This window comes from Nycticebus coucang, chromosome 4, assembly GCF_027406575.1.
Source record: "Nycticebus coucang isolate mNycCou1 chromosome 4, mNycCou1.pri, whole genome shotgun sequence".
NCBI classification, from domain to species: domain Eukaryota; kingdom Metazoa; phylum Chordata; class Mammalia; order Primates; family Lorisidae; genus Nycticebus; species Nycticebus coucang.
This window is the reverse complement of record NC_069783.1, coordinates 53,244,687-53,256,894: the sequence shown is the minus strand read 5'-3', so window position 1 is coordinate 53,256,894 and position 12,208 is coordinate 53,244,687. Positions and strand designations below refer to the sequence as shown.

At 46.1% G+C, this 12,208-nt stretch overlaps 1 protein-coding gene across 4 annotated transcripts in view; it reads right to left on the bottom strand.

Moving 5' to 3' along the window:
• SPTBN1 (spectrin beta, non-erythrocytic 1) overlaps positions 1 to 12,208 on the bottom strand; it is a 238,708-nt gene that overhangs the window by 35,938 nt on the left and 190,562 nt on the right. For all 4 annotated transcript variants that reach the window (XM_053588956.1, XM_053588955.1, XM_053588957.1 and 1 more), the window contains 7 exons: positions 11,245 to 11,403; positions 10,293 to 10,595; positions 8,407 to 8,560; positions 6,948 to 7,818; positions 6,732 to 6,869; positions 5,194 to 5,950; positions 4,361 to 4,563 (listed from right to left, as the gene is read on the bottom strand). In XM_053588956.1, the coding sequence (XP_053444931.1) occupies positions 4,361 to 4,563; positions 5,194 to 5,950; positions 6,732 to 6,869; positions 6,948 to 7,818; positions 8,407 to 8,560; positions 10,293 to 10,595; positions 11,245 to 11,403 (2,585 nt within the window). The remainder of the gene's footprint in view (positions 1 to 4,360; positions 4,564 to 5,193; positions 5,951 to 6,731; positions 6,870 to 6,947; positions 7,819 to 8,406; positions 8,561 to 10,292; positions 10,596 to 11,244; positions 11,404 to 12,208) is intronic.

Here is a 12,208-nt window from a genome sequence, read left to right as displayed (position 1 = left end):
ACTCAGGGTAGTAAGACAGGTAAAGGAAGAGAACACAGACAATTGGGTTTTTGTTCTGATTTTCAAAGCACTTTCTCACTTCCTGTGTCTGGACATGTGGACAAAGTCTCTCCTCCATCCCCATCAGCCTCTATGGCAGGGATGATAAAGAACACAGCCTCAGATTCCACAATGCTGAGAAAGAGCAGCTCTGTGAACACATGCTGCTGACTAATGTCTCAGGAAACTGCCCCAGGAGAGAGAAAGACCATATAATGATACATGTGTTACGTGGGCCTTCAATGAAAGGTGATGAAACCAAGGACAGGTGCCGCGTCACAGCCGCCATCAGCCCTCTCTGCTCTTGTGGCTCCTGCAGGTACCAGTGGGTACATATTTGTATGTTACATATAATTTTCGTTAAATATAAAATATAAATTATAAATAAAAATAATATTGCCAGGTACATATTTTCCTACCTATGTGCCTTTAAATTTTTTTTTTTTATTGTTGGGGATTCATTGAGGGTACAATAAGCCAGGTTACACTGATTGCAATTGTTAGGTAAAGTCCCTCTTGCAATCATGTCTTGCCCCCATAAAGTGTAACACACACCAAGGCCCCACCCACCTCCCTCCTTCCCTCTTTCTGTGCCTTTAAATTTTTTAAGTTTTCAACTTAAAACTTTTTTTTAAAGTTTTCAAGGGATCTTAATATGGTTATATCACTTAGGTAAAATGCAAACATAAAAAAGGTATAAAGCTAAATAAAGAGCGCTTACACATATTAAATGATATAAAACTCTAAAACACATTAGAAAGCAAGCACTAAAATGGCACGTGCTAGAGACAGGATTAAGGGAAGTAGTTTTCCCCTCAAAAACATTAGATGTGCGTCTGACAACAAAAAATAACAAAGGCCAGAGACACTTTATGTCACTGTTATTTGTCATCTGAAACCAAAAGTAATAAAAATATATGAAAATAAAAGATTATTATCAATCTGGGCTAAAAAGAATGAGTCATCTAAAATTGTGGGTTGGTAAGGAATGCCAAGGGAAATTTTATAAGTCCCCTGCCGTCAAATTCCCACTCTATTTCTACAGGAGTTTAAGAAAATAAAGCAAATCTTCAGCAAATCTAACTCCAAATACAAGTCGGAGTTAGTGACAAAATGCAGGATTCAAAGGCTCTGAAGAAAAGCTTCCGTTCCTTTCAGCGAGGCATCTCAGGAAAGTGCTAGGATGGTAAGGAAGAATCCCAGATACCAGAAGTTAACAACAGGACATGCATCTTTGATGCTCATGGAAACGATAGAAATGAAAATAGTGTCAAACACTGTCCAAGAAGATTTACTAAGGGAGAAATACAACCAGACGGAATCTGGAAATGTACTTCTTATATCATCAAGTCCCACGCATGCCCGATGGGTTCCTGGCCAGGGTCCCTTTCTGTCTCTTGTGTACTCCAAAGGCAGCTGGGGTTGTCACTGACTGAGAAAACACTCGAAAGGTGTGAGTGTGGCTTCCTGGCTTCCTAGTGGCAAACCAAAGGTACTCATGGGAAGTGAAACTCAGGAAATTCTATCAAGGTTGGAGCATGGATTCAATTATAGGCAAGGACCTGAGAAGGACCTTTTAAACTTGGCTGTAGTTTCCATAGTTTTAAGAGTGCTCTTTGTTTGGGGCAAGGTTCTCTGGTTTTATTTCCATCTCTCATCTCCTACCTCCATAACTAGACTCAACAGCTGCCTCACCATAGGAAGCACATGCTGGGTGTAACACTGGTCCTGAGAAAGTAAAGAATCTCAGGTCCTTGAATAAAATAGTTGGGTAATTTCTAAGCCTGTTTTCCCTTGTGTGACAGTCCTGCTTCAGGAAGCTGGATGCTGTCCTTTTTCCCCAGCTGTGGCTGGAATTTTCCTTCGGCCAGGAGTTTTCCTTCCTCATCTGCACCCCTGGGACAGGCTACTGGACAACAGGCTGGTTTCCACCCAGTCATAGGCACTCCGAAGGCCACTTGCGCCCCACCCATATCGACTGGAGTCAGTGTCTTTGTTATGGTACTTTTTCATTTCAACTCAGGAGATTTCCTGAATGTAAGCACGTTATGACGACTTTACCTTCTACAAGAATATCTTCAACCACAGTGTCAGAATGTTTCTGGGTAAGGGGATTAGATCTGAAGGTTCAGATGTTTACTTAGCTTGTGCTCCTACAACACCCGGAACTCACAGATGTGGATATTTTTATAACAGACAAGTATCCTCTAGGGTCAGTTTCAGATCTTGAAGCCTCCGGGGATATTAAAGTGAAACCAGAATTCAGTTAACACCAACCGGGAAAGGTAAGAAGATGTAGTTTTCCTGATGGCAGATTAAGGGGAAGGCCCCTTCATTCTATCTTTCTGAGCTTACCATTACATGAGATACTCCTTACGTTTCTTTTGTAAAACGGAAAGATCCTAAGGATGCTCTGGAACTCCAGGAGCCCAGACTTTCAGTCAAGGGCAAAAGGAAGGTTAAGCCACAACTAAGGGCTGCTTAAACATTCCCTCATGTTCGGGAGTCCCCAGTCTTGACAGCATCACCTGCTTCCGACAACCTCATGCAGCTGCAGCACTAGGGACAGATAGATAAACCAAGGAACAGCAGGGCAGCTGCATGTCCGGCTGAACTGCAAACCTGCCTTCAGGAAACCAACTGTGTGCATCGAACACGGAAGAATACAAAGTATCATATTTATAAAATAATGGTTAACAGTAGGGAGAAAAAAAGGAATTCTTTTTTTAGGTTAAGAATGCCTTGCCCAGTCCTTGTTTCTCACACTCACTGAAGAAGGGTTTGTAGTTGTCTTAAAAGCAAAAGATGCAAAACTATAATTAATATAATGTCCTATTCCACAGTAACACCCTTCGAACAGATGGCTTAGGCTCTGAATTAGTGAAGAGAAAAAAAAAAAAAAAGACTGGAAGTGCTAAAGTTAAGAGCTCAGTCATTATGGGAAAAAAGACTTCTTCCGCTTTCCATTCCACATCTGATTTTAAGTTAATCTGACCAAGGGTCCCAGGAGACCCTCTCAGATGTGGTAAGCAAGGAATGTTCTCAGCAAGAAGTTCTTCATTTTCAATGCATTTGAAGGCCAGAGGAGGAGCCTCAAGGAAGAGCTTGTTCCTTGATGACACTGGTCTCACAGTGAGTCTTTAGATCAGCTCAGACTGGGACCAGAGAGGATCGGGTGAAAGTGAGGCTAGTGAGCCAGACGAGCTGCCCAGGACTGAAGTGACCAGCCCAGAACTGGTCCATGCTAGTACATCTTGATCTGTCCTGACCTTCACCTACACTAAGCAGGGTGGGGCAAGAGGAAGTGGTGAGTCAAAGAGTTACGGTCAAAGGGAGTACACTGGCCTCCAGCCAGGGTGACAATCTTTCAGACATGCAAAGAATAAATAAGTAAATAAATAAATAAAAAGAAAAGAAAAGAAATTTAAACAAATGAAAAAAATGAACATCGAGAAGAGGAAAATTGCTTTTTCTCTCATTATGAAAAAGAACCTATTACAGTATTATCCAAGCCAATTTTCTAAAAAAGGCCACGCAATGGTGCTTTGTGGCTCTGCCAGGTAACTTTAAATGAACCTCACCTTCCCTTCCCACTCTCTCCTGGCAGCCTTCAGAGACATCTTATATGGATGAAGGCAATTGTGGCCTGGGAAAATGTCTGGCTCTCGGGGTCCCATCAGGTGACACGCCTGTGTCAACTCTCACAGGGTGCTGCTTATACCCCGTCATTACATAGCAGTATAGCTCATACGGGTGTTGGGTTAAGGATTAACTTGGATTCTCAAGCTTTCTTATCTTTGTGGACACTTGTACATGTCTTATGAGAAACATATTCTCTTTTTTGCTTTATTTTATTTATATTTTTGAGACAGAGTCTCACTTTTTCGCCCTTAGTAGAGTGCCGTGGTATCATAGCTCACAGCAACCTCAAAGTCTTCGCATCAAGCAATTTTCTTGCCTCAGCCTCCCCAGTAGCTGGGACTACAGGTGCGTGCCACAATGTCTGGCTACTTTTAGAGATGGAGGTCTCATTCTTGCTTAGGCTGGTCTCGAACTCTTGCGCTCAGGCAATCAGTCCACCCACTTTGGCCTCCCAGAGTGCTGGGATTACAGGTGTGAGCCACAGCGCCCAGCCAGAGAACCACATTCTCAAGCAGTGACACGCTACTCTAATTTTCTGTGTGTGGTAAGACTTTGCAGAGTACTCGTGTTCTGCCCACTGGGACATTTATGTGTACAGTCCCAAGGATTCCTGGCCAACAATTCATAAAGTTGAGAGTTCTAAGGTGGAAGACTCTCTACAAAACTCAGAAGACTGTACCTGTCATCAATAGAATCCACCTTCTCCTGGATGCGATCCGAGTTGATGTTCCCATCGCTCACCAGCCTCCGGCCAGTCTCCACGACAGCATTGATCTTCTCCTCATTGGCGTCCATGGTAGTCATGAAGTCCTCCTGTTTCTTAATAGCTGCTTCAGCTCCTTCCAAGGTGGTGGGCATTTCAGTATGAGCCAAAACATACTCCTTATTTTAAAGGGGAATAAAAATCACAGCAGGATGACATATCTGTAGCAAGAACTCATTTTCCTATGTTCCATATTTCCATGCAACATACATCACAACACTTGCTTTGTTACACTTATATAAAATAATCTATTAAATCAGATAGATACAAGTAAAAGCAGGGAGAAAAAAACCCCAATTTCCCCAAGAGCTTAAATGCACTAAATGTTTTTCTCAAAGTGAGTAAGGGAAGAAACCAAAGCTTTGTGTACCAGCCCCACCAGGCCTCTCCTGTGCCCAGGAGAGCACCAGCAACACACCCTTCACACGTTCTTGTTAAAGGGTGGAGGGGGGGTTAACGACTTTGGTGGGATTAATATCTCAATCATGAGAACATACTATGGACTTTAGAGGTCCTCAGCAGTAGCTGAAATCAAACCCTATTTTTGCAAGGCAAGGTGGCGCCTGGTGGAAATCTTCAATTCCTGTCCCCTGTGTTGTGATGGGGTTCAGTGCCATTAGAGTCAAGGGGAACAAATCCTCTAAATTATCCTTCTACTTTCAAATAGGTGTGGTTTCAACCCACAGCCCTGGCCAAAATGTTTCAAGAGTCAACCGGAGTCTTCTCGGACCGGAGAAGACAACCGTTACCTGGTTGTTGAGAAAGGCCTCGGCTTGCTTTGTGTCTCTGAGGAACTGCTGGTAGGCATGCGACTGGGAGAGGAGGTTCTGCCTGTTCTCCCACATTTTGTGGAGCTCGTTCCAGCCGGTGTCCAAGGCCTGCAGCCGCTGCCGCAGGAACATGTACTGGGCGTCCGTCTGGCCCTGGGTGACCATCTCGCCCATGTCCCTCATCTTCTGGTAGTCCTCCTCATAGTTGTCGATCTCGTTTTTGATGTTCTCATGCTGCGTGAGAAGCTTCTCTGCCTCCGTCAGGGTGTTAGGCATGTCTTCTGAGGCGATGGCCGTCTGGGTCCTAGACAGCCAGGACTGGAAGTCGTCCAAGTCCCGCAGGAACTGCTGCAGCTTGCTGGCCTCTCCCAGGGAGGCCTCTCGGTTCTTCAGGGTGGTCTTCATCTCCTCCCACACGTCGCTGATCTCGGCCAGCCGAGACAGGATGGCCTGGGCCTGGTCTGGGTGCTCAGACTCCAGCTTCTCTGCCTCCTTCTGCAGGTCGCTCAGCTTCGCCTCTATGGCCACCAAGTCCCGTTCCATGCCGGTCAGCTTGCGCTGCAGGGCCATGACGCCAGCCAGGTCGTTACCCAGGTCCTGGGTAGACTCGATAACCTTGGTCTTTTCCCGAATCCAGGATTTGGTCTCGTTGCACTCGAGGTGGTAGTTCTGGATGCTCAGGGCAGACAGAAGAGCATCCTTCTTCCTGTCGACCAGTTCTCTGAACTGGCTCCACCTGTGAATGTAGTGACAGAGAGCGCAGCATGAGGAAGGGACGCTGACCACGTCTACATAAGGAGCCAGACAGTGACGGTTAACACTGCACATCTGCTTTCTGTGTTTGGACTACATGCTTTTTTGGAAAATCATCTCCCTTGGTATGTGAATACCAAGTATTAGAGAAATGGCTCAAGGATGTAATGTAATCTGGAAAAAGCCTTTCAGGAAGAGGGATATGTTGAGAGTGCCCAACGTGAGCAGTTACAACATATCTGTCCCCAGAGTTGAGTATAAGTCTATGTCTGTCACATTTTATTCACCTCTGAACTGCATTTAAGAACGTTTTCCAAATCTAAGTAACCTTCAGAACCGAGGCCAGCTGGCAATCACAACCAAACTTAAACATGTTTATTCAACCCAATGATAAGACCAAGACCAAGGTCTGCCCTGGCAATCAGGATTTTCACTGGCAAAGTCAGTCCGAAGCATGCTGTTCAAACAATCATTTCTAAAGGGACAGCACAGGTACCACATTAATGCCTTCTGCCATGCTGGGCCCAGGCCACATCACAGCCCTAATTTTGACGTGGAGAGGGGCAGGTGCTGGGTTGACACAGGTCTCTTCCTGTCCTCAATGACATTGACCCGAGACACGTCTTGCAAAACTGGGACATGTTGAAAGGGAGACGTGAGTGAGATGACATCAGTGTCATGATGCCAGTGACCCTGCCCAGGAAGCTCCTCACCCTCTCTAGCCCCACACAACACAGCCAGCACGCTGCTGGTCTGACACTCACCTCGTGTTGAGTTTGTCCTGCTGGGCTTTGATTTCCTTCTCACTCGGGTGGCCACTGTGCATCAGTTGGCGTGCGATCTGGTTCACCACTGCCACCCGGGAGGCCTGGTTGTTCATTTCCGGTTCAAGGCTCTCAAATCTGAAAGGGCAGTTCAATCAGCTCCATAACCACTGGTGGTCATGGGGGGAGGGCCAGTGCCCAGCAGCGCCCACTCACCTGTGTTGGATGACCTCCAGGTCCTCCAGCTTCTCTGGGATCTGCATGTTGTTGAGCCACTGCTCCTTCTCATCGATCCACAGCTCACAGGCATCAGCCTCACTGAACATCTTGTACAGAGCCAGGGTGTCCTGGAGCGCCTGCTTCCTCAGCCGTGTCAACTCCGCCACCTCCTTGTAGCGCTCCTCGATGCCGGACAGCCTGCCCTGCACGTCCGGAGACTCTGAGTGCTCCTGGGGGAGGGCGCTGGCTTGCTCGTGTAGTGTGTCAATGGTGGGTCTGTAGTTGGCGATCTCTTCCGCCACATCCTTGTGTTTCTTGACCAGAGACTGTGTGGAGTACTCGTCGTGGCCAACGTCACTGCTGGAAACGATCTTGAGGATGTCCAGCATCCAGGCGTCGATGTCATCAGCATCGGCCTGGAACTGGTGCAGCAGTGAGGCCTCCTCCAGGCGCTTCTTCCGAATGGCCGAGAGCTGCTCCAGGTTGGCCCACTGCTCCCGGATGTAAATGATCCTTTCACGGATCTTCTCCGACCCGAAGTGCTCCTCGGTGATCATGTCTTCACCTTCCTTGATGGCCTGCTCGAAGTGGCCACTGCGGCCGCTCATCTCATCCTCGAATGCCCGGTGCTTGCTGAGCAGGCGCATGACGCTGGTCAGGTCCTTCCCATAATCATCAGAGGACAGGATCTTCTCCTTCTCCCTTATCCAGCTTTCCTCCTCAGCCATCTCCCAGAAGAACTTCCAGAGGCGGCGGGACTCTTCCAGCCGGGCCCGGCGCTCAGCTGCAAGCTGGCAAAGCTCTTGATAACAGAACTCCATGTGGGCCACGCGGTCCCGGATCACCTGGGGGTCGCAGGGCTTGTAACCTGTTCACACCAAGGAAGGGATGTGGGTGTGACCGAGCAGCAGGGGGCCTGATCACCTGTAGGCAGTAAGGTGCACCCCAGGCTCTCACCATGGGACTACCAGTTCACTTCAAAATATGAACACAGGGTGTGAGGCCACCAGCACCTCCTAGACTCTTGATCGCAACAGAAGGGGCAGTGGTAAGTATTATTATTTTGGCCCAACTGCAAAGTGATCATTTACGAATAAAGAAAGCACATGAATCATATGAAAGGTGGCTACATTTATCTAAAACTGTAAGCAGCAAAAACAAATCATTCTAAATCGTCTCCAAACAAGTACGTGCAGCCAGGAGCTGCTGGTGCACGGCCACAGAGTATAGTCTGGCAAACTTGCACTGCCAAACAACGAGCCACTCAAAACCAAGCAGAACGTGAGTATTTAAGAAAAAGACACATCTGTTTCAGAAAAACAAGACAGAATTGTGCTCAGAAGGCCACAGCAGCAGACAAACCCATCATTACTCACAGTGGTGCAGCAACTTCAAAAGCCCCACTGCCACATGCTCTGGGGACCAGGAGGGAAAGCTTGGAATGGTCCATCCTTACCTTCCCCGTCCGTTGCAAACTTCTGGGCAGAGGCATTGACACCTCTCACCCGCTCTGCCTGGATGCCAATGTCCGCTTCAACCAGAGCGTGCTTCTGTAACAGGTCTTCCACACCAAGCAAGTGTTTGCCATAGTCTTGAGACAGTAACAGCACCTGTGCACAAGAAGAAATAGAAAGGACATCTGTGAATATAACCTTGACTTCCACACCACATTATCTTTGGACAGAGAGCTGCACCTTCCCTCTTGCCTGCCAAGGACCCTACACCTCCCAGGGAAGATGATGGTGAACAAACCAGAACAAAACAAATCAAACCTGAAAGCCAGTGTTGGGAGAGACACAGTAAACTAAGGATCATCTACCTCAGAATAAGCAAGACAAATACACTGGAAGTGCAGAATAAAATAAGTGAGGCTTCAAGGAGAAACTGCTGAAACAGCTTTTCAGGAAGCTAAGAGGTAAAGGTAATAGATTCAGACACTTCAAAGCTTAAAAAAATCTTTTAGAAGATTCCTGGTTCCTTAAGTGGACGCTTTTCCTCTGTTAGAGAATTTAATGGCATGCTTCAACTACACTCAGGAGAAGAATCTACTGAAAAGCTTACAAGCCACATCTTTAACCTAATTAAGGAGAGCAGGGTCAGGTGGCTGCCATGCTTACTAGACCCCAACCAACTTCCTGGGTTTAAATCTGAACCCACTGACATTTTGACATTTTCTTTTTTCTTCCATCAGTCAGTCAAATTTGGGAGCCTTATCCTAAATTCTCTGCAGGTGAAATTTCTACTTCCCTCTTCTAAGGAAATCTCTGAATCAACCTGGATTAGAATATACATCATGATTTATAAAATGAAAAGCGTATCTGCAACATTTTTATGAACATTTCTACTTTAAGAGGTCAAGACAGACCATACCTAAGAACATCATAAATCCAGGACAATGGAAGAGAAAATTGATGCTATCAGGTGACCCTGCCCCTCTGCTGGGAATGGTTCAAGAGCTAAGCAACAGACCAGGGCTCATATCCTGGGAAGGAAATCTCTCGCCTAAGGTCAAGCTTGGGAACATGGTGTGCAGAGACAAGAGGCTCCATGGGACTGTCTGCAAACTGCTCCATTCTAGCTACAAGGCTAACTGCAGCCCAGCTGGAGAACTGCTTGGTCTGGATTAGCATTCCGTGGCCTGCACCAGAGGACATTAAGAAAGACACAAGGGCTATGGCATGATGGCAGGTAGCTTCCTGGGCAGAAGGAAAGCTTAGAACTCTATGCTAAGAGCTGGAAAGGGAAACACAAACCAGCATGAGCAGCCATTGCCATCTGCTGGTCCTATGATCTGTACACGTTACTGTGCTCTATCTTTGTAATAATGAGATATGGTAGACATTAAGTGTGATCGCCATCTAAAAATGAAGAAAGGAGGAGGTACAAAGAGATCAGGCACTTTGGGCTCTGGTCATGTGGTGCCTGACCTGTGCTATGTCCACACCACCTCCCACTCTCCTTCCTGGCCCTCCTCGCCAAAGCAGTGTCACTCACTCAGAAAGATCAGTAAGACAGAAAGCTACTTCAACCCTAAAAAATTAAAAACAAACCACAATTTGATTGATCCCCTATATGGAATGCATCTAAATTAGATCTTAATCATAGTAGCAGAACTCCAGCCAGTAAATTGCTCTTCGTAACAAGTTTTTCACCTTTCATGTCTTATTTGACCTGGGAGCTAATAATATTCCCATGGGTAACGTGGTCCCTCTCTGATTTTACAGGTGGGCAGTTAGACAAGCAGAACGATGTGTGATATGACATGACGTGAGATTAGTGGATGGGTTCCAAAACCTAGAGGTCTGGTAGGACCAGCTGTGGCCTCCTCTGGTCAGGTTTTACCTTCATTTCATCCATCCAGTCCATAATGTAGAGCATTTCCTGGAAAATCTTCTGCAGCCCCAGGTTCATCTCGAGCCGCTGCCTCCGGGCCCTGAGCAGTTCCAGTAGGTATTCCCAGAGCCGGATGACATTGTCCTTCCTCGCTGTGATGCGCTTGATGTCATGGTAATTCTCTGCCTCGAGCTCCCTGGCCACGGCCACCACGGCCTGCACACGCTCCTCGTATGCGGCAATGTCTGTCTCGATGGCCTCGTGCTTTTTTGTGGCGGCCTCAACCGCAGGAAGGTCAAACCCAAAGTTGTCCTACAGAGAAAGGAAATAAACGTAGAATTAAAAAGCCACCCAATCTAAGAAAAGAAGCAGAGAACAGAGGTGAAATCCTGAGCACACCTTCATCCTGGGGGTCCTAACGCCAAACCTGACTCCCGAGGCCTCCCTCCCCGAGCTGGTCCCTGCCTTGAACTCAGGTGCCCTCTCCAAAGCCAGCCAACAACTTCTCATTTTGCAGAGGGGCCCAGCTCAGATCTAGCACCTGACTTAAGAGACTGAGCAGGTGATAGCTTATGCCAAGCCAAGTAGAAATGAAAAGCCTCTTCTGTTTACTTCACAACCAGTCTAACTGCCTTGAAGGGTTAGCTGGTCAAAGACTGAGGGAAAGAGAGGAACTGGTAAAACTTACATAAATGTGAACGGTTCACACACACTCACTGTCTCTAAACAATCTCTGCTTGAGCTGCTTCCAAATCCATGAAAAGTTAGATAAATAGAAGAGAAAGCATATTAGAAATTATAAACATCCCTTTCATGGGAAGTAGGCAAGATGACCCTGCAGTTGCTTCAGAATAACTGAACACTGATAAGCAGATGTCTTGCGGCCTTGCGGCCCTTGGGTACAGTCTACATTTCCAGGTTACCCCAGCTGTGGTTTCTTTAATGATGTCAAGAGCAGAACCTGAGACACCAGACGCTGGTTTTCACTCAGCCAAGTCTCCCTCATAGCTGCCTTGCGATCGAATCTGCGGGCGAGCTGTTCCAGTTTCTCCTGACGTATGAGCTCATTTCGCAGGGCCAGTTCTCTTTCATGTTCTGCTTTTTCCAGTCTTTCCCAGGCCTGTAGGAGCGGAGGAGAAAAACAGTTTTCTGCAATGTTCAAGGAAACCTTCTCAGCTACAGCCAACAGCTAGTATTCCTCAAAAAGATCTGAGGACTTGAAGGGGACATCCCATTCCCACACTCGCTGACTCTTAGGCCTTGAGAAAAAAATATTTTTCTCTCAGTGTAGACGCATGGAGATCTAAATCAAAAGTTCCTGTGGTATACTTGAAAAAAAAAAAAAACAAACTATAGACACAAAGCAATGTAATTATTATTCTCTTATTTTAAGAGGAAATACATTATCCTAAATAGCTCTAATCATACTAAATGAGAAAAATTATGAATCTCTTATTCACTCCAGCCTGAGCCACTTATAAAAGATTTACACATCTGATTATTTCTTTTGAAAGCCTGACCGACTGCCCACATTACATCCATCCCTATGAAATATGCCTGCTGTCACATTAAAAAAAAAAACCAAACAGTCTACTCACAGGAATCTAAGTATATACAACTGACCACAGAATTGTAGATTTTTAAAATTTCTAGCCAGAAATAATGCCATTGTGAAATTCTATAACTGCTGACGTAAAGGCAAAGTAATGAAAATTGATTTTTGAGAGCTTCCCTGATGGAAGAGGCCAATATCCTAAGCCCCACAACTTCTGGAGATTCCAAACACATGAAATAAAGGTTTTGATTTTTCTTTTCTGCAATTTATAGAGGTTTGAGATGACTGCCTGGGACAGATGAGGGTAAACTGATGTGTATTTAAGTAGCAAGGTAAACAGCCTGAGCCAAAGCTGGTTTAATAAAATCTA